A 21,893-nucleotide genomic window follows, 5' to 3' on the forward strand; every position below is an offset into this window, starting at 1 on the left:
CTGACTTAAGTAATTTGATGTTAACACTTAATAACAGATGTCAGTAAACTGTGAGAAGTACAACATTTCATTGCAACAGTAACTCACTGGTCATGGTAAGGTATCCAAGGGTGTCTCTGGTGAGTAATCTAGAATGTTGTTACTAACCTGCCAAAGTATATATAGCTGACTGACTGGTTTCAGACACATAACATCACTCCCTCAGTATCTGCTGAAAAATTTCTGCAATCACCTGGCCACCTCTAAGCAGTTACTAAAATGTTTAAACCTTTTACAGGTGAACTGAAAGGCTTTGTATTTCAGAATATGAAATCTGAATCTTCCACCCCCTTTGTCCCCCCAAAACCTTTTCTGATAAGTCAGCTTTTAAACCAATCTGACAGATGTCTTATCTTTTTTTCTTCCATTCTTTTTTATTTTTCAAGGCATTACTGATTTCCACTGCAAAGAATAAAGAAAACTGAACTTCCAGAAACAACCACAAGAATAAAAGTTGAGATTTAATTCTTCTGCTTTTTGAAATCACTAACAACTGCATGTGTGTGTGCTTATGTGCACTTGTGCTTGATTTGTGACTTGGAATCTTTAACACTGGATAAGAATTTAAATTGACAAGAAATGTCAAACAAAGATAACAGGAGTTCCTACAGCATTACTGAGCATTAGTTTCTTTAAAAAAAAAATCTTTTATATTTTACTTTAAACAACAACTGTAACAGCAACAACACTCTCAATAACAGAGGTCTTATGTCTTGATAAACAACAGGAGATGACAGTGAGGCCAATATAGGAGATACATGTACAGTGGACTAAGAAATTTCTCTGTGATAAAACAAAACCTAAAGCATTTCTATAACATGATAATCTCATGCTCACTAGTCTCCAAAATCCATGCAATTCTTGGTGCATCTGCACAGGACACAGTATGCCTCCAATTTAGTTTTCTCTTAAGGTCAATGGTTCTGTATGGGTAGACTCCTTGGGACCTGCCTAGTCCTGAGTGCTGGCATCTTTGAATTCACTCTAGTAACCGACATAAAGTATTTCTTTGCCTAACAATAACTGTCACCTTTGTCCCTCACAATCCTGAAGTGTTATGAGACCATTTTGGATTTAGAAAGGACTGCTATTTATATTTTTTTTCTCACAAGGGAATATGGAAGTTTCTCACTTCAAGGACCTTCTAGTATTTCTGGTGTTTATAAATGTAAGCAAAACATTATCTCTTTGAAGAAAGGACAGGGTCTCCATAAGGGCCTTAAGACAGCACAGTACAACCTCTTAAAATTATCAGAGGCAAGAATATTCTCAGGGACATCTTATTTACTTGGTCTGAGTAATGACTTTTGATCACCTTTTGACAATGGTAAGCTTAGGTATTGTGGTTCTAAATAACAGACCCATGTTCTTGCTGGTTGACTTTGTGAGCCTCTTTTGTTTGTGCCCAGTGGAAAGATGAAGGCACCTTGAAAAAGTTTCAGCACTTAAATTACAGAACCATCTATACAAAAACTATATGTGGAATTTGTATGTATTAGCAGAGGAATTCATTACTCCCAAGTGCCGAAACTGTGGCAGCCTGTAGTCAAAGGACTTAAAAAGCAGCTGTTTGCAATCTGCACAGACTGAACCTGCACAGATACCTGACTCTGGTCTGCCAGCATACAAGAAGATCCCAAACAGATTTTGAGATCTATAATCCAGGGCAGAGGAGGAAGTGACAATCGTTTGCACATTATTTTACTCATTGCAGTACACATATTGGGTACTCATCCCTCCTTATCCACAGGGTTTGGGCCCACCTTCTTGCCTACAATGACCACTCTTCCTTACCAAGCTATTCTGTATGCTTTGCAAAGGAAAATTCTCCATTCTGTCTGTAGAAGCAGATCCATCATGGAGCAAAGAATATGAAGTTTACAAGTTCCAAGAGAAGAAAAACAAGAAAGGAGAGTCATGCAATTGATGGCAGCAGTATTCCCCTCAGAAAGGAGCACTCTAATTCTAATTATTTGCATGTTGTCCTATCCACTTTTTCATCATTTTATTTCTCAAATCATTTAGCGAGAACGTTTTTCCCATGTACAATAAAGAATTCTGCTGATCTCAGCTAGATGTTACAAAGACAATTTGAGGCAGCTGTAGTGACAATATCTAGCAAGTAAGTTTTATAAATGGAAGGAGAGGTTTGCCTAACTTTTGTCAGTCTAGAAGTTTGTCGTCTATTCCAAACTCAGCTCACTTTTTAGTCAGTGAGAAAAATAAACACTTCTAAGAAAGTGATAAATGCCAGCCACTCTCAAAAATTGATTGAAGTTGGATGAACTGCTGTTTCTCTCCATTCAGACTTAAACATCATTTTGTTGCTGAAAGTATCTGATTTGTAATTAGTGAAACACAAGTTAATAAAAACATCAGATAAATCAGCTTATTACTTATAGATCTTATGAAAATAACATCTGCACTTGAAAGTGACACAATTCAATACAATTGTCTATACTGAATGATAGAAATGCCTCTCCTATATTTTACAGCATCCTTGTACAGGGTTACTATTCTATGGACAGTACAGTGGTGAACTGCATGTAAGAAAATTCAGTGCACACATATAGCATCATCTTCCTGTTCTCCTTAAGGAGAGGGCACATATAGTATGTAGGGACATGTTTTAGTGGGCAATACTGGAAGTAGGTGGATGGTTGGACCAGATAATTTTAGAGATCCTTTCCAACCTTAATCATTCCACAATTTTAAAGGAGAGGATTCCTGGAAATGAGTAACATCAATAAAACAATATACACATTTAAATGAAAATGAAAAGGTAGGATCTTTATCAAATGTTCTTAAATATGCAGGATATTATTTCCTGCATCTGAATATATGCTTCTACATTAGTATTTAAATCTGATCTCACCTTATTAAAAAAGCTATGACTACAATTTCCTGTTTTGGAAATTAAAGTTCCAGGGATAGACACATGTAAAACACATAAAGCGGGGCTTGGGTACTGAAATTTATACAAAATTAAAGCCTCGTGGCTCTGAGAATAATAGAAGAGATAAGCAGGGAGCGATAGAAGTCATCCAAAAAGCATTTGAAAGGGATTGTTAAAACTGCTGACAGGAATTGTTTGAACACAAATAGAAGACAGAAGCTTAAACTAAAGGGGTTGACACTCATGAACACCTGACACTCGTATTTCAGAATCTGTTTGCTGGATGCCATTCGAATATTTGTATCACAAATCTCTGTAAATCAAAGTAAATATTTAACTAGTAAATCTGTGCTCCCAAACTGCTTTTATATTCCCTTTCACCTCTTTCTTTTCTTTCTTTTTTTCTGGCTTTTTTTTTTTTTCCTCCTAAAACAACAAAGAGTTCTTATCACAGTAATCCTGGAAAGGAATCAAGCTCCATCCACAGTTTTAAGGTTACCTGAATCTTTGTAAAGTCAATAGAGATTATGTAGGAATTAGTGAGGGAATGTTTGATTAGCTGGAAGCAACATAGGGAGTTTTTTAAGCCAAAAATTTTCCATTTCCTAAACAGAATAAAGGAATATGTGAGAAGATTTTCTGTAAGAGCATCATACTTTGTTTAGAGCACTGAATGCTACTGAAGTGTATTTAGATAACAGTTGATCACGGGAACAAGGGTATAAGCTGCAATCTGTCAAATGGGGAAAAAAGGCTTTCTTGTTTTCCTCAAGCAAACAGTTACTCATAGCTGCTAGTTGTACGTGACTTATTTCTGTTGAATACTTCTTTAAAAGAAGAGTTTATAACATGAGGACAGCGTGTTACTTAGTTAAAGAAGGAAGCAAATTCTAGGAGCATCCACTCAGTCCTCCCTGTTTTAGTCCTATGAGAAAGACAATTCAATTGGTAGCTTCTGTATCTATAGTAGCAGTTTGGCACTAGCAAGTGAATTTTCTCCAGAAATGTTTCTTGTGTTCTGGCAAGACAGAAGAGCTTGTACGTCTTTCATTTTCTGGAGCAGCATTAAGTCAGTTTGTCCCTTACGTCGTGTTTTAGCTACATTCTTTACTTTAAAGAGCCTACATTATTACTCTGATTAAAAAAATCTAGGTAGATTTGAGCATCGGGCAATCAGTGACAGCATGAAGCTCAACACAGGAAAATTCTGGGTACTGCACCTGGGAGCAATCAGTGCCAGACAAAGGTGGGGACGGGAGACAAATAGCTAGAGAACAGCTCAGCAGGAAGGGACTTAGAAGTGCTGGGGACAGCAGCTCGGCATGAGCCAGCAGTGTGCCTGGGCAGCCAAGAGGGTAAACTGCCCTGAGAGAAGCTCTGAGCACAGCACAGGCAGCCAGTAAAAAGCAGTCATTTTCCAACTATTCTTTCCTTGGAATAGCCTCACCTTGTGTATTGTGTGCTGTTCTGGGCTCCACAATACAAAAGGGGTGTTAAGGTAAGGACCATAAAAGAAGGTCTTGAAAGAGTCCAATGGAGATCAACAAAGCTGGTAATAGGGGCAGAGAACAAATCCCATGAGGAGTGGCTGAGGACATTTAGATTGTGCTGTCTGGAGAAGAGGAGGGCATGAGGCAACCACACTGATCATTGTAGCTCCCTGAGGAGGGGAAGCAGAGAGAGGTAATGGGCTTTGCTCCTGGAAACTGATGACAGGATGGGAATGGCACAAAGCTGCACCATGGCAGTGTTGCATTAAACATGAGGAAAAACAGCTTCCTAAAGAACAGACTTCCTAGCAGCCCCCACAACTGTCAGTGTCTAAGAATTATTCAGAAAATGCCTTCAGTAATGTGCTTTAACTTCTGATTAGCCCTGAAGAGATCACACAGCTTGACTCGGTGATCTTCATAGATCCATTTTAACCAAACTATTCTACCTACAATTTATCTAGTAAAATCTAGCACTATAAGAGCAGTAAGTTGCAAGGAATTACTCTCATCTACCTAGCTAAGAGTATCTATAGCATAAACTTTGATTAAAGTTATAGTCAGCATGAAAAAAAGTTTAATTTTGCTTAGAAGGAGAATACCTTGGAAGAATTAGAGCATTCCTGGGAAAAATTCTGCTTACCAGATCCACTGTTGCTCACTTGAGTTATTTTTTCATCATCTTCATCACTGTCACAGTTTAATAGCTGAAAAGCTGTTTCTGACTCTGTGTCTATTTGATTAGCATCTGATTCTTGCTCAGAACAGCTTCTCAGTGCCACAAGGCGGTGATGTATTGCTGCATACAGATATCCAGCATCTTTTGATCTTGCCTGCAGAAATAAAATTTAGAGTCAAAATTAACAAAGAAGAAACCTTATTTTTATAGAGATGCTGAAAAGTTTTCAGAAGTAATAAAATAACTTTATTTTGTTTTGCTTTTTTTTTTTTAATCAAGATAATGTACATAAGATTCACAGTAGTTTATTTACTTCTGAAAATAGATTTAAACACAAAGGATGTCAGATTCCCTTCAGTGGTTGAAGCTTTAAAATATTCCATAATCACATAAAAAGAAAACCCTTAAAAATTATCTGCCCTGAATAATGGCTGTTTGTACTGAAAATTTCGTACTGTAGACAATCCTTGAATATTCATACTAGGTTGCCTTTCTAAGAAACAGTAAGTGATGCATGCTGTACTGTGGAACAATACTGATTCCTTCAGTGGTATCTGAACCAGAGTCTAGAAGCATCTCTCCTAGGGCAATATCATATCTCCATACCTTTTTTGAAGTATGGTGGGATAACACTGTTAACTCATTTCATAACAAAAGCCACATAATGCCTAAGCTAATCATAGCTTAACAAGGCATAGAAGGCTATTCGCTAAAACCATAGCCCCAGCAAGTCTTTGGAAACCTAAATGACATGGGGATTTGGGTGGGTTTTTATCTCTTGATTACCTGAATTAGAAATACTTGAATGGAGTGGTCCTCTTGATCTGTTGCAGTGAAACACAGGCTTTTACTGTTTGCTCTTTTTATCACCATTTGACCCCAGAGTCTGGTGTTGAGAATCAGTCTCAAGCTGCCTTGATTTCGCATAACTAAAATAAGGAGGTTCATTCATAAGTGATTGGAACAGTCTTCCTTTCTATCAGCAGTTTCTCCCAGCACTTCTGTGCAGCTAATATTTTCAGAATACATTAATTTCTTCAATAAATCTGGCATGCAAAGAAAATAATCTACTGAAACTATAATGTGTTACAAAAATGACAGCACAGGAAAAACAGCATTCCAGAAGTGTCTTGAAACAGTGTTCCTGCATGAACTGTCAGACTGATGGCTAAGCTAGAGATACTTTCAGGTAAAAAGGCACAGAACCTCACAACACAAGCTTGCATGCATAAGGAAACCAAGAGAAAAACGCTCAGGCAAGGAAGTGCTTCAGTCTGTACCAAAGCTAGCTCTATCAGGTTAGGATAGAAAGATTCTTAGCAGCTTGATTTAAATAAAGTTAGCTACTCAGTTTTAAATGTTCTGAGTGAAAATGATTCTAGTCAGCAACAGTACTAGTTACTCAGTGTTTTGTGTATGAGTTGCTTTGTTATTTAATTCTTACTCAGCCTCGATTGCAACATTCCACATTCATTGCTGGAAGTGTCATTAAGCCTCAGGTATCCTCTGCCTTTCTCAATCCAAACTGAAGAAAGTTTATTAAATAGGAAGAGCTTGCAGTTAATCTGAAAGAGAAATATATAATGCAAGTTGTGATCCGCAGTTAACTTTATTGGTTCTAAAACTTAATGTTTTTAAGTCTTCTGATATGGCTTTGAGTACATATGTATGCATGGGTATATATATATATTTTAAAAAATAATAATAACAATAATAATAAGTGTATCCTACAAAATTTAAATTTAAATTTTAAAACATAAAAGCATTTAATGATGTTCTGATTGCTTCAGCAGTAGATTCTGTAAATGCAGTAAAATTTAGTAAATTGAGACTCAGATATCCTTTTCAATAACAAAACTGCTCACCATCAGGGCTTTATGAAATACACACCTGTAATACATTGTGTTCTTCTTCTTCTCCAGTTATAACTTCAACTTTATCTAACAGGATTTTCTCCCCTGGCTTGGAAATATGAGCAGCTGCTGCCTCAGTCAGTGTTACATTCCTCAGCAAAGCTGTTTCTGTAGGGAAAGAAAGAAGGAAATCTTCTCTGTAGAATGGGTATTTTTTGGCATGTATGGTGGCCCATGAATTCATTACTCCCTGTGGCATCCAATGTCACTTAGTGCTATTATGCTTTTGTCCAAATAGAAGAAATAAAAAGAAAGAAAAAAAAAAAGCTGGAATACTGCAAAATGTCTCAGATATTTTATGATCATTCTGAATTGAATGGGGTTCTCTGAAGATGCAGCCATCTGCCCCCAGGGACAAGTTGCAGAAACAAGCCCTAAACAATCAGAAATTGACTTTCCAGATAAAACTGGTTTCTAATAATACTCTGGAGATTAACATATAATGAAAGGCATATGTCCCAATTGATGCATCTATTATATATGTTTTCTATGTTGTTACTTTCTTTTTTACATTTTATTTGAAAGAATGTAGCTGCAAAAGAAGATCTGAGTACAACCATTAGTAGAGAACAGTGCATAGATGGCTAACGGTGGGGACCCATTTGGAATTCCCTTACAGCCAAGGTTTATGTGTCTTGCCTAGCAGAAAAGCTACCCAATGGAGTCACAAATAACCCCTGCAATCTGTCTTTACAGAAGTTTTAGCCCTACAATCAGGTTACGAATGAATACAAACAGCACATAGTTTCAAACTGTAGTTCAGAAATGCATTCTCTAAGTTATTCACTAAGCTCACTGCACTTTTTCAAATATCAAACACAGCAGTTAAACTTTATCTTTTCCTGTGTAACTTGGATAACTCATTTTGAAGTCAGTCTAGTTCAGACCTCAAATACCAAACCACAGCTGCTTTCTGCAGCAGCACCCATTTGTCATCCTGATCCATTACCAGGAGAGGTCTGCTGCTCCTGATCCATTACTGAGAGGTCTGCTGCTCCTGATCCATTACTGAGAGAGGTCTGCTGCTCCTGATCCATTACTAAGAGAAGGCAGGGGAAGATGACACTGTAATGAGTGTCTGCAGTAAGCCACTGGACCAGAGAGGCCAAGTGGATGAGGCCTTCTGTAAACAGACAGTAACAGCTTCACATTCAAAAAACATGGTTCTTGTGGGTGATTTTACCCATCCTGATATCTGTTGGAAGGATGTCACAGCAGAGCACCAGCTGTGCTGATGATAATGTCCTCTTCCTAGTGGTACAGGAACCTGCAAGAAAAGGTGCTATGCTTGTTCTTGTCCTCACCAACAAGGAGGGGCAGGTGATGACATGAAGTTCAAGAAGGACCATCTCCTCCAAGATCAGAAGCAGTGCATCCCAAAAAAGAGAAAAGCAGGAAAGAGTGCTAGGAGGCCTCCATGGGTCAACAAGGAGTTCCTGGACTTAGTTTGGTGCAAAAGAGAAGTCTATATGAGTGTAAGCAGGAGCACGTTACTTGGGAGAGCTGCAAAGACGCTGTCCCAGCAGCAGGGATCAGGATAGGAAAACTAAAATCCAGGCAGAATTAATCTAGCCAAGAGCATAAGGAGGAACAAGAACAAATTCTGTAGGTGTACCAGGGACAAAAGGAAGGCCAGGGAAGATGTGGATCTTCTCTGGAAGGAAACTAGAGACCTAGATACAAGGATATGGAAAAAGCTGAGGTGCTTAATGACTTCTTTGCCTCAGACTGTGCCAGCAAGGGCACAAGCTATGCTGCTCAAGTTGCAGAAAGAAAAGGTATGAAATCAGAGAAGAAGATCTGCCCTCTGTAAGTGAAGGTCAGGTTCGAAATAATCTAAACAAATGGAAGATGCACAAGTCCATGAGCCCCAATGAGATCCATCCACTGGTTGTGAGGGAACTGGTGGATGAAGTTGCCAAGTCACTACCCATCATATTTGAGAGGTCATGACAGTCTGGTGAAGCTTCCACTGACTGTAAAAGGGGAAACATAACCCCCAATTTCAATGAAGGGAAAAAGAAGATCCAGGGAACTACTGGAATGTAATTTTCACCTCTATGCCTGACAAAATCATGGAGAAGCCCCTCCTGAAGACCATACTAAGGCACACAGAAAATAAAGATGTGATGATTGGTGGTAAACAACATGGCTTCACCAAGGGCAAGTCATGCCTGACAAATTGGTGGCCATTTATAATGAAATTACGGCATCAACAGATAAAGGGAGAACAACTGACATTATTTATCTGGATTGTAGACTGACATTGTCATCCTGGTCACTGAACTGGAAAAAAATGGATTTGATGGATGGATCACACTCTGGATAACAAACTGAATGGATGGTGGCACTCCGCTGTGCTGCAGTGTTGCAGTGGATGGCTCAGTGTCCAAAAGGAAATGAGTGATAAGTAGTGTTCCTTGAGGAACAATGCCAGTACTGATGCTATTTAACATCATTGTAGGTAACATGGACAGTGGGATTGAGTGCACCCTCAGCAAGCTTGCAGAAGACACTAGGCTGAATGGTGCAGTTCACATGCTAGAGGGAAAGGATGCTACCCAGAAGGATCTGCACAGGCTTGAGAGGCAGGCCCATGTCAGTCTCATGAAGTTCAACAGGGCTAAGCACAAGGTCCTGCATCTGGGCTGGGACAATCCCAAACACACATACAGGCTGGGAAGAGAACGGCTTGAGAGAAGACCTGAGAAGGATTTAGGAGTGTCAGTTAATGAAAGATTCAGCATGACCTGGCAATGTGTGTTTGCAGCCCAGAAGACCAACTGTATTTGGGGTTGCATCAAGAGGCTCGTGACCAACAGGTCAAGGGAGCTGATTCTGCCATTCTACCTTACTCTCGTGAGACTCCACCTGAAGTATTGCACCCAGCTCTGAGGTCCCCAGCACAAGAAGGACATGGAGCTGTTGGCTCAGGATCAGAGGAGGGCCACAAAGATGATCAGAGGGCTGGAGCACATCCCCTCTGGAGAAGAGAAGGCTCCAAGAGGATCTTAGAGTGGCTTTTCAGTACCTGAAGGGAGCCTACAGGAAAGATGGGGAGGGACTTTTTATAAGGGCAGATTGCAACAGGATGAGGGGAAAAGTCTTTAAACTGGAAGAGGTTAGATTTGGACTAGATATTAGGAAGACAGTCTTTATTGTGAGGGTACATGAACAGTTTGCCCAGTGAGGCTGTGTATGCCTCTTCCCTGGATGTGTTCAAGGCCAAGCTGGATGGGGCTGTGAGCAATGTGGTGGAGAAGGAAGTGTCCCTGACTGTAGCAGGGGAATTGGGTCTTAAAGGTCCCTTCCAACTCAAACTATTCTATGACTGTGTGATTCTAAACACAGACTTCACATGCAAGTATGCAATATTTTGTACTGGAGATGAGACATGCCGGTAACATTTGAAAACTATTTAGCACCATTCATTTGACAACCTCAAATACACACTCAAACATGCAGTATGAAAGCTAGTCGAACCTTTTTGTTGAGTATGCTTACTGGTCACATGAAAAGATCCTATGTAAGGAGACGTTTCTCTTTTGTATGAATCAGCTTCATTGCATGTCATGGAATGCTTTTCAGGGCTCTAGAAAAGAAAAATGGGAAAGTAAGATTTCCTGTTTATATGAAGTGGCTATATTACTTCTTATCGAATAGAACACTGAGTCTTTTAATGTACAGTAGGTAAAAGATTTGGAATTTTAATACATTACGAGTAAAAATCATTTTTATTATACAATAATTATATAATTTTATTCTTCAGTGGAGGTAATTTTATTGTCATGAAATTAGTTCATGATCCTGCCAAGAATAATGGCTTCTTTGTAAGGATCCTGGTCTAAGCTTTAAATGCACTGAAGGATTTATATGTTTAAGTAACAGCTAATTTCCAGTTACACACTTAAATCCCAGAACAGCTTAAAGCTCCCAGACATCACACAATTTCAGAGGAATTTAAACTTTCAGTCTTTCAGTTTTTCAGATGAAGATTCTTACATATGTTTTAAGTAAATACTTCTGACTTCTGACAATAATGTGACTCAACTTCTTTTATCTGAATCCTTGTCAGAAGCTGTAAACCAGCCCTACACTTCTCAAACTTTTTCACTGGCAGATATGCATATTTTTTCACTGTGCTCTTACTAGAAAGTGAATTTTAATTCCAGTATAAGTGGTGTAGTCCTCAGCAGGATTTAATTCATTAAGCTGTTTCACAGCATGTGCAGTATATTTTAACACAGACAGAATCTATCATGAGTGTTAAATATTCTCTGTTCAGGAGCATTCAAATGAACTTCTCCCAGTTCTTAAGAGAACTATTTGAGTGATAAAGGACACATTAATTTCTCTGCTATTGTTGCTGTTACGCTTTACATGGAATATTTAAGCAACTGTTTTACAGGTCCAAAAATTAGCAAAAGAAAATTGCATACTCTTACAGGCTCGTAATTAGAGTAGGATGGTAAAACAGGGATGCCTACCCCTCCTACAGAAAATAGTTGTTTTGTCTTCAACAGCCACTGGAATCTGCTTACTCATATCTTAAAAAGAACAGAAGGAGCTAAAAAGAATCAATCTCTGAAAAAAACATGCATTATTAACAATGCTAGTCTTGACAAAAAGTGTGCCAGAATTTACAGATCTTACCACAACTCTCTCAACCATGTTTTCTCCAAACACAAAACCAGAATTGCCACTTCCTAGAACACTTCTGTCTTCTAACTGACTTCTGTGGGAACAATAAAAGGATGTGATTTAGAACTATTTAAAGACTGCAAATTCTTTAAATGAAACAAATATATTACTTGGTAAAGAATATAAGTTCACACATCTACCACATCTTACATTATTACGGACAAACAAAAAATGACCTTGTAAGCAATCAGATAAATATTGTAAAAATATGAAAGTTTCATGAAATAGTAGTACTGTAGAATCATAGAACAGTTTGAGTTAGAAGGGACCTCTAAGGATCATCTAATTCCAACCCTCCTGTCATTGGCAGGGACACCTTCCACTAGGTAAAATACTTCTCCCCTTTTTTCTTCTCAGTGACTCAGATTTTCCAGGTAAAAACATTAAATTCTATTTGCATTGCCACCCAATTAGCCTCTTGATTCTCAGGAGGTTTTTAGGAGGTGATTACTTAATCCAGTAGTGACAGGGTCACAACTTGTAGAAAGCACATTACTTGTGGATCACATTCAAGAATGTTCTAGTATAAATGGAGTTGTGACTATTAATTGTGATTACTGGTAACTACATAGCCATTTAAAACTAATATGATCTTGTTTTGTTTTGTTTTGTTCTCCATAAAATTCACTGAAAATGTTCTAGTAAATTTCTTGTGTGTAAGTTGTTCCTGCTAGCATTTTTAGACAACAGGCCCTATAGGCGGTTTGTGCTTATTGTAGAACTGCATCTCTTGATGTCAAATTCAAAACCATTCTTGTCTCTTTACGTTCTAGAAGGAAGTTTTGGCAGGAAGACAATCTGATGTTCTGATACAGACTGCACATTTCATCACCACTCATCAAGGCATTTCTGAGCATTTATCTCACCTTGGAGAGCTTGGTGACACATCTTGCAGAGGATATTTCTGTTAATAAATTTGTTTTGTTGCTACAATTATGATGATCTGGCCCAGGAACTGGCAGGGCTTGTTGAGAGGGTTTTAAATTAGCTATGAAGGGGGAAGGAGTTAAAAGGTCGCTCATGAGAGATAAGCCTGGGGGAAGAATGATGGGGTTGAAGGTGATGAAAATGGATTATCTGAAGAGCATCTACACCAATGCAAGCAGTGCGAGCAACAAAGAGGAGAAACTGGAAGCAGACAAACCATGACTTAGTTGCCATTACCAAAACATGGTGAGATTGCTCCAATGACTGGAATGCTGCAATGTATGGCTATAAGAAATTCAGAAGGTATAGGCAAGGAAGAGAGGCTGATGCCATGACTCTCTTTGTTTGAGCTTCAGTGTTGCTGAGTTTCTGGATGGCAATTATAAATTTGAGTATCTATGGGTAAGGATCAGAGGGAGGGCCAACAAGCCTGACATCCTGCTGGGGTTATGTTGTGAACAGCTTAACCAGGACAAAGAGATGGATGAAGGCTTCTACAAGCAGCTGGTAGAAGTTTTGTGATCAGCAGCAAAGCTGCTACCTAGGACATCCAGAGGGCAGACTTTGAACTATTCAGGACACTGGTAGGAAATGTTCCTTGCAAGTCAGTCCTGAAGTGTAAAGGAGTCCAGGAAGGCTGGATGTTCCTCAAGAAGAAAATCATAAAGGAGCAGTAGCAGGCTGTCCTCCTGGGCTGTAAGATGAGCTAGCAGGCAAGAAGTCTGGCATGGATGAACAGTGAGCTTTTTTTGAGACCCCAGGAGAAAAAGAGAATCTACCTCCTGTGGAAGAAGGGATGGGCAACTCAGGGAGAGTACAAAGAAGTTGTTAGGATATGTAGGGAGAAAATTAGGAAGGCAAAAGCCAAACTTGAACTCAACCTGACCACTGTGGTAAAAGGGAATGGAAAGATTTTTACAAATATATTAATAATCAGAGGATGGCTAAGGAGAATCTCCATCCTTTACTGGATGCGGTGGGAAACGTGACCACAGAAGATCAGGAAAAGGCTAAGGTTCTCAATGCTTTCTTTAATTTAAAAGTCAGTTATCCTCAGAGTACTCTAACCACTGGCCTGAAAATCTGGGATGGGGAGCAAAATGAACTCCAGTCACTATTCAGGTGGAAACAGAGATCTACCATCACAAGTCCATGGGGCCAGGTGGGATCCACCCTAGGGTGTGCTGAAGTAGCTGGCTGAGGTGATGTTCAAGCCATCTTTCCACCATCTATCAACAGTCCTGGTCAACCAGAGAGGTTCCAGAGGACTAGAAGCTTGCCAATATGACTTCCACCAATAAGAAGGGTCACAAGGAGGGTCTGGGGAACTACAGACCTGTCAGCCTGACTGTGGTGCCAGGAAAGGTTATGGAGCAGATCATTCTGATTGAGATCACACTGCATGTGCAGGACAAACTGGGGATCAGGCTCAGCCAGTATGGGTTCAAGGCAGGTCTTGCTTAACTAATCAGATCTCCTTCTCAAAGGCTGTTGACAGAATCTACCTAGACTTCATCTAACCCTTTGACACTGTCATCCCCCTGTACTCAGCTCTGGTAAGTCCACACCTTGAGTACTGCATTGAATTTTGGGCCTAAACAAAAATCTGAAAATCAGAAGTTTTTCAGCCTTGAAATCCTTCATACATGTTTTTCACCATTAAAGGGGAACCTGACGTGTGTTTAAGCTAATGACTTTCTTGTTCTTTAGTAAATTCTCCTCTAAGTTTCACTGAATTGCAATCCATATCTATCCTAAGATTTCATCTGACGTTTCCAGGTTGCTGCACCTGCAAATCAGTAAGGACAGCATTCCAGGAGAGCTAAAAAGCCAGAAGCCAGAGCACTCACTGTCTCACACAAATAATGTGTTAAATGGATTTTGTGTGTTTTGAGAAATTCAAGAAAGAAGTCATCAGTGCAGGATTTTTCTAGTTGTTCTTAAATTGGAAGTACCAGCCTGAGAGACTCATTAAAACCTTAATATCCTCATGTTGCTGCAGGGCAAGAACAAAATGTGCCAGGGATGATATTGCCATGGAGATGTAAAACAGAGGCACTGAATTCAGGGAATTACCATGAACAAAGAAGAACAGAAGGAGAAACTTGGAAAGGATCTTGGAAAGATAGAAGCAGATCTAGGTGCTCAGCTGATCCTTCTCAATGTCCAAAGAGTTTCCAGTTCTAGGGCTGGCCCTGACCCCCTGCAGGTTTTCAAGCAAATCAGTGTGAAAACTTGAATACATCATCAGAAGCCTGCAATTTGACAGCATTGTATTTGTCGCTTCAGAAATGATTTCCTTTTTTTAACAATATTTTCCTTTATTCTTTTAATAATTTTAAGTGTTCATAATTAATATCAATAACAATCATTTTAGTATTTTTAATGTAATTACTGATTTCATAATCAGACTCAAGAAACTCAACAAATTTCTCTAAGCTACTGCTAGTTCAGGAAACTGAGATGTTGGAAATGGGACATGGGCAGCCACTGCAGTTATAGAGGACTAAGAAACCATTTTAATTCATCACTCTGAAGAATTGCATTACATAGAGAAGAACAAGTGGAAGAAGAATGACAGAACAAGACATCCACAGGCAACAAGAATCCCTGCTATTGAATTTCCTTCCTTTTTGTTGTTGATGTTGTTGTTTAATGTACACACATGTCAATACCTTCACCATGGTTAATAATTAAAAACAAACTCAAGATATTTATTTAGGAATAAATGTAGGCCTTGGCTGCATTGGTTGCTATTTTTTAGCATGTATATAGAATTTAATGCTGTATGAATATCTGCAAAGTTACCTTTGAGAAAAGAGCTATGCCAGAAAAAGACTTTAGTGATGTATTTCAAAGAAACAAGCACCTTATAGAGATCAGAAGAATGGCACTAACACCCCCCTGTAATGCTGAAAGAACAGAAAGTATCTGGTCATTTTTAAATGAATGTTCAGCTTGGCAATTAACATTTTTCCACAGTTCTGATACACAAAATTGATCAGGCATAGAATACACCAAGCAGATGATAAATCCCTCTTTTAAAAGTGGAAGGAAAAAAAACACTGAGAACTTTCAAATCCTGTAACTTGTCAGTACTGAAACTCACCGAAGCATTTCTCTATTCATCTGTTTCATAAGAGATAGCTGCTCCTAGGACTGTATCTAGTCCTTTCCTAGATACTGTGCAGGTATCAATTGGCCTGAAGGTGGTAGAGTCTTCCTTTAGCTTTTCTAATATGTGTATTACCACCATTCTGAATCTACTAAAAATCCAGTAAGTTACGTGGCTCCATCTTGTCCTCACAGGGTTTCATCACAGCATGGGTGTGCTGGCTCTTCCAAAATCACCACTGTGCATCTCCACTTTAATAACGCTCTTCTTGTTGATAAAGAATAAGAATCTAAGTTGTCTGAGCATATAAAATCCATCATCTCCTCTGAAGCCTGGCATCCCAAGTTTGTGCTTGGGATTCTTTACCTGTGGCCCCATCATATTCTCTGACCTCTTTGGGTGGGAGGGAGAATGGATGCAACACTGAAAATACACTTGCTGTGGCCTTAGCAATTAAATCATAGAATCATAGAATTGCTCAGGTTGGAAAGAGGTTGGAAAGTCTTAAAGATCATCAAGTCCAACTGCAACCTAACCTCACTACCATAACTCTAGCAGTTTTGAAATGTTCTTCTCTCATCAGTAACTCATTTCAGGTATTTTCCTGATACTCACAACTTTCATGTAGAAAACTGTCATCCACCATTAGCAAGCATTATTAATACAAAATAGCCTATCTGCACTAAACTAGCTAACCTCAGAAAGATCGTTAGTATTTTCATGAGCCAGACTTCAGAGAGAGACGAGTAAATCAAGGGACCACTTTCACACTGATATATTTCAGTTATACAGGGAGGTGACGGTCCCAATGCAAAGAAGTCACCTTCCTCATGCAGAAATTCAGAACTTCATCCTGGACAATCCATGTCTGCACAAAGATGCTACTCCACTGCAGTCATCACAGCTACTAGTCTCTTATGCCACAGATTTTGGTATGTGTACAGATGTAGCATATTGGCTGCTTTTATCAGTGATGGTACTGCATGCTTTTCTTCATGAGTTTTGTCTGATATGTTTGCACAGTTTGGCAAATCATCTTTTTATGAAGAGGGGCAGCTATATAGTCAGAACAGGGTTCTCCAAAGGGACACAAACATGACTGTAAACATTCAATACCAAGATATAGTTTGAAATGACAAAGCTGCATGAGATAGTGAACCAAAATAGTTTCTGGCCTGGGAGTTGTTAATGAGAAATGAACTGTTTCCTGGCAGGACTCCATTCATTACAGCATATGGAACTCAAGTCAGGACACACAAATCCTGGCACCACGCACAAATACCAGTGAGTACAGTTAGGATTTGGACAGCATAGGTTTACACATACAGGACAAAAGGGCAGGGGATATGCTAAGTAACCAAATGGTGTACAAATGTAATAATCAAAATTACCGTGCTGTTTTAGTGCTAGAAATATTCACAGTAATAGGTGACTTCACTGCTGTTTTGGAACTTGCTGAATTCTCAGATGAGGAATAAGAGTTGTCTTCAGATAACTAGAAATAAAATAATAAAACAGGATGTATTAATCAGTCCAAGCTTATTTTCTGTTATAAACATGTTTGCAAGAAATCCAGAGTCACTGAGGTTGATATATGTGATAGCTGGTAAAAACTTCCTCCTGCTGTATACTCAGCCAGCACCCTTAATACACCAAAAAAATCAGGAAATCCCCAAACTCCATTGCCCAAAGAACTCTGATATCTGGAAGTTGCATTAGACTGCAAAGAAGACATGATTTTTTAAAACAGCATTCTTTTAGCAGTTTCCACTGACTCCCCTCAAACTGATAGAGGAACTTCCTTGAAAATCACACCATGGAATACTGAACTGAACAGATCCATGCTTTTGCTTTTTATTTTTATTTATTTACTTTATTCATTTGATGGAGATTCAAACATATTTTTTGTCAGTAAAATTGCTTTTCTTTTTACCTGAATATGTGCTTGTTTCTTAGTCACTAGAGACACTACAGGATTTTCAGAACAGGTCAGGGCTTGTGGAGGTTGTAAAATGGCAGGTCTAATGACATTCCGCAACTGACTTTCTGACAAGGATCCTTGCAAAATACAAAGACAAAATATTTAAACCTAGACATTTTCTCCGCATTTAGTTAATATCGATGTGTTTTGTGTAGTTAACTGAAAGCTTCAAAGTTTCTTCAAATTACTTCTGTTGTTACTGCTTCCTTAGTACATATTCTAAAATATCTTAATTCCTCTAAAACACATAACTCTGAAAGTGTCACTATGCCCTGTTACCCTATCAGGATAAGAGGGTAATGCACTATATATATATATGTATAAATGTACAATATAAGATATTTAAACCAAAATGTACATTTGGACCTAAATATATTATACATATATTACACATTTAGGTCAAAACAAATCAATACTGCTTTCTAGCATTTCATGCTTAATCATGCACTTGCTAATGAAGACACCAAGAAGGCATTTCATTGCCATCTCAAAGAGTAGAGTTTGATCCCTATTCAGTCATGTATTAGAAATGTGGAATTTCACTATTTGAGATTACATTGAGGAGCTAAATAGTCAAAGCAGAACCTCAGACAAGAACTCAGGGAATATCTACACCATCAAATAAATAAATAAATCATAAACCTCAAAAAGGCAATTAGCATATCACTCAGCTTACAGAACAGTTGCCAATTTTACCTTTTCTGAATCTGTTAACAATGTATTTGTGGAGCTACAGAGAATGAATATTACAATGACAGTTACCTTCTTTTGTACTTTCAATGTCAGTGTTTCGTTGAAGAAGAGCTGAGGTCATGAATATGTTGTTCTTTGCTATGAATAAGGGATTTATACTTGATTAACAAATAAGATAAACTCTAAATGATTACTCAGCGTTTCTGTAAGTTCTCCCCACTTAGTGTCTAAGCAATATCTTAACCAATTAACCTGAACAGCTGTTACTGACTTAGGTACAGCAAGTGCCATGGGTTTTCTGGTTCTGCCAGAGACAAAACTCTTTTGAACACTAACACATGCATAAATCCCTGAAAATATTCAGCTCTGAAAACCAGGCTCTGCTAGTAAGCAAAGCTTCTGAAATGGCAACACTATCTGGTTCCATCTAATGATTTTTTAAGATGAGTAAATGAGACCTGAGAACACAGGAGGAGATTACTGTGCCCTGCCCTTGTTCTCATAAAAAAGCTTTCATAACTTACTGCAGTGATGGTATTTCACTGCTGATGTTTTCACCATTTTTACAAAGATAAAAAATGACATCAAGAAATGTGTCCATAATAGCAAACGTATATCACACTGTAAAAGCACAGAACTGATAAATACTCTACACATGATCACTGCTTTTTCATCGCAGGAAGAATGCCATTTCTTGCTGCAACATTGTCCTTGTAAGACTGTTCAGAAATCCCTCGTGCTGAAGTCTGCCAAAGATCTGCTCCTGACAGGACAGACTGGGATTTCAGTCCACAATGTCTTCTCCAGTATAAAGAAGCAAGAGAATGCTGATAATGTCACTAGTCAGATCAAAGACAGGCTCCCAGACAAGAAAATGACACTTGTACAGGATCAATAACTATCAAATCACAAGCAAACTAAATCATTTAATTACTTTAACTCCATTTTGGTTTTTCAATTACTATTTGTGCCAACACAATAAAATGTCTATTTGTAACTCATTGAAAGATTCCTCCCCTGCATTGCAGGATTCCCTAAAACCAAATGCAAAAACCATTTCTTTTGTTGAGCTGCCAACCCTCCTAACATATTTCTTTCTTCTGTCCCAATAACAGCCTAGCCAAATCCTGTCCATCTCTGTCCCTGTTCTGTAGGAAGGCAGTTCTGTACACCTCTTCATTTTAGTTAATATATGCTTAATATATTAAGTTAATATGTAAATACATATTGTTCTAATTTATTTATTTTTCTTACTTACTTGGCCGGGAGGGAGGGAACCTAGGAAGAATGGTAAAGGAAGATGATCTTCCTCTTTTCTCAGCAAGCATTGTATCTGAAAGAATAATAAACTGAAATTATTATTTGGAGCAAAACAAGATTAATTTTAAAGTTAGACAAATCAATGTCACATCTTAATTGACAGGAGTATAAACTATTTTCTGTTATCTACTGCTTTCTAAAGTAGGCTATGTCTATACTGCTGAAGTGAAGACATCTCTGAGGCCAAGTAGCACAGCCTGGCTCAGCAGCTGTGTCTCAGAGATCATCAGTTGGTGAGGTTCAAAATGGAAGCAGGGAGTAAGATATCAGTTAATACTGTGGACAACCAAGAGAACTAACTAAGCTTGCTTTTGCATCCTACTTCATATTTTAATGCAGACATACCCTAAAATTTCTACCCTATGTTTTTGTTTGTTTGATTCTTTGTGTGTGTGTACATGATTTCAATGTAATTTTTAGCGTGAACGCAACCTAGGTTATCTTAAATCCTTTTAGCTATGCTTTGCCTTTTAGCTATGGTTTGCCATAGAACTAAACAAAAATATTGTTCACATACAGTAATACACAAATACTCAAGCAACTTCCTGGTCCCACTACTGTGTTAAACAATTACTATAAAAAAGTGACCAGTCCCACTGCTTAACAGCCTTCAGTGACTTGTGTGCACTTCTGGATGTCGTGGTAAAAAACCACAGTCCTCAAAGGAACTTTGAGGCCTCCTGTGAGTTAGATGAAAAGAGAAGTCCTTCTGCTTCACATTTTCAGGAATTGCCGAAGGGACAACAATTTCTTCCACAACCAGGGCATCTCACTCTTGTCTAGCCCTCTTTTTCTACTGACTGTTTGAGCTCATTAAGGAAACCTATGGAATATATACATTTTAAATTATTTATGTAATATTATTTTAATACAGAAAAATAACGTATTTTAAATTCAAGAGGCATTTATTGAAAATTGGCAGGAAAGTTTACAGATATGCTTAAATTTTCATTCCTACCATGCAGAAACAGTTATTGGACAGGAAATCTCCTTCACTTCTGTAGAAGACAAGAGTACAAAACTACGGTTATTATAACACGACGGTACGTAAAGAGTATACCTGTATTAGACTCTGAGATGGACTTCTGGAAAGCAAAAGATGATGATCTTGCACGTTTTTTGGAAGAACAGATGAAATCTAGAGAAAAGCAAATATAATTTTCTGCAGAGAGTGATTGGCATACGATTCAGCACAGTGTTATGAGAATCAAAACCTGAACACATTAAATTCTAGGAATGATTTACAGAACAGTCTTAAGACCATCTATAAAAGCAAAACAGGGTTTTAGCATCTCTGTCAGCACCCGGCAGGAAGCCATAGGGTTTTTTCTACTAATTTCAGGGGACCTAAAATTAAGCCATTGCTATCAGATCATGGCTTGCAGGCTTGAAGGGCACTAAGAATGCTAAGCTACTTTATACTATAGTTTCAACAAATAGAAAAGGGCAGTTAAGAGCAAATATAGCTGATGAATATACTTGGACCCTTTTCAGGGCTTCTTGTAGTTTGACTTCCTGATGAATGTGAGAGGTATGATGCCAAGAAGAATTCTTGATTTAAGATAGGGACATATATATCAGGACATAGAAGGTGGCTCAATATCCCATGTAATCTTAGACTACTAACACTCATTTGTCCCAGTTCATACAAAATAAAGTTCCATGCACACTTTCCAGTTCCAAAATGTCTTTCCAGTCAGACCCTACAAATATATCAGTGTATTATACTGTTGCAGTGAGGCGGTTATTACCATTTTCAGCTTTGCAAACTGGATCTTCAGCAGGCCGCTGGAAAAAAAAAAAATAAGTGTGGAAAGGTCAAGGAAAATAGAGCAGCCATTTTCTAGAGCAGGTCACAAAGTATATCAGTCCAATATATGTGTATTAAAACCAGTCTCATTTCTACCTTTCTCTTTTCTTTGTTCTATTTTAATCTCAGTTAATGCTGAGATCTGGGCAAAAATCTTTTATTACTTCTAGGATCATTTTCTATAGAATCTTCTTTTCCAGTGTCCTTTTATCAATGATGCAGAACAGAAGTTAAAGTTTTTACCTTCAAAGGGCGGTCCTTCATTCTGAACATAAATGTTGGCTGGGCAAGCACTGATCTCTCTGGAAAAGAGGGGTTTTTTAATTACA

The 21,893-nt window shown here is 38.3% G+C and overlaps 1 protein-coding gene across 3 annotated transcripts in view; it reads right to left on the bottom strand.

Moving 5' to 3' along the window:
* RANBP3L (RAN binding protein 3 like) overlaps positions 1-21,893 on the bottom strand; it is a 33,892-nt gene that overhangs the window by 2,828 nt on the left and 9,171 nt on the right. Inside the window, exons 2-14 of one of the 3 annotated variants that reach the window (XM_015848519.1) lie at positions 21,808-21,866; positions 21,506-21,542; positions 20,815-20,892; positions 19,693-19,767; positions 18,504-18,572; positions 17,694-17,818; positions 17,152-17,255; positions 11,671-11,752; positions 10,522-10,609; positions 6,995-7,125; positions 6,549-6,669; positions 5,891-6,033; positions 5,069-5,258 (exon numbers count right to left, since the gene is read on the bottom strand). In XM_015848519.1, the coding sequence (XP_015704005.1) occupies positions 5,069-5,258; positions 5,891-6,033; positions 6,549-6,669; positions 6,995-7,125; positions 10,522-10,609; positions 11,671-11,752; positions 17,152-17,255; positions 17,694-17,818; positions 18,504-18,572; positions 19,693-19,767; positions 20,815-20,892; positions 21,506-21,542; positions 21,808-21,866 (1,302 nt within the window). Of the gene's footprint in view, positions 1-5,068; positions 5,259-5,890; positions 6,034-6,548; positions 6,670-6,994; positions 7,126-10,500; positions 10,610-11,670; positions 11,753-17,151; positions 17,256-17,693; positions 17,819-18,503; positions 18,573-19,692; positions 19,768-20,814; positions 20,893-21,505; positions 21,543-21,807; positions 21,867-21,893 lie in introns of all 3 variants that reach the window. The other 2 variants (XM_015848518.1, XM_015848520.1) reach the window with 2 other exon arrangements.

Source organism: Coturnix japonica, chromosome Z (assembly GCF_001577835.2).
Source record: "Coturnix japonica isolate 7356 chromosome Z, Coturnix japonica 2.1, whole genome shotgun sequence".
NCBI classification, from domain to species: Eukaryota; Metazoa; Chordata; class Aves; order Galliformes; family Phasianidae; genus Coturnix; species Coturnix japonica.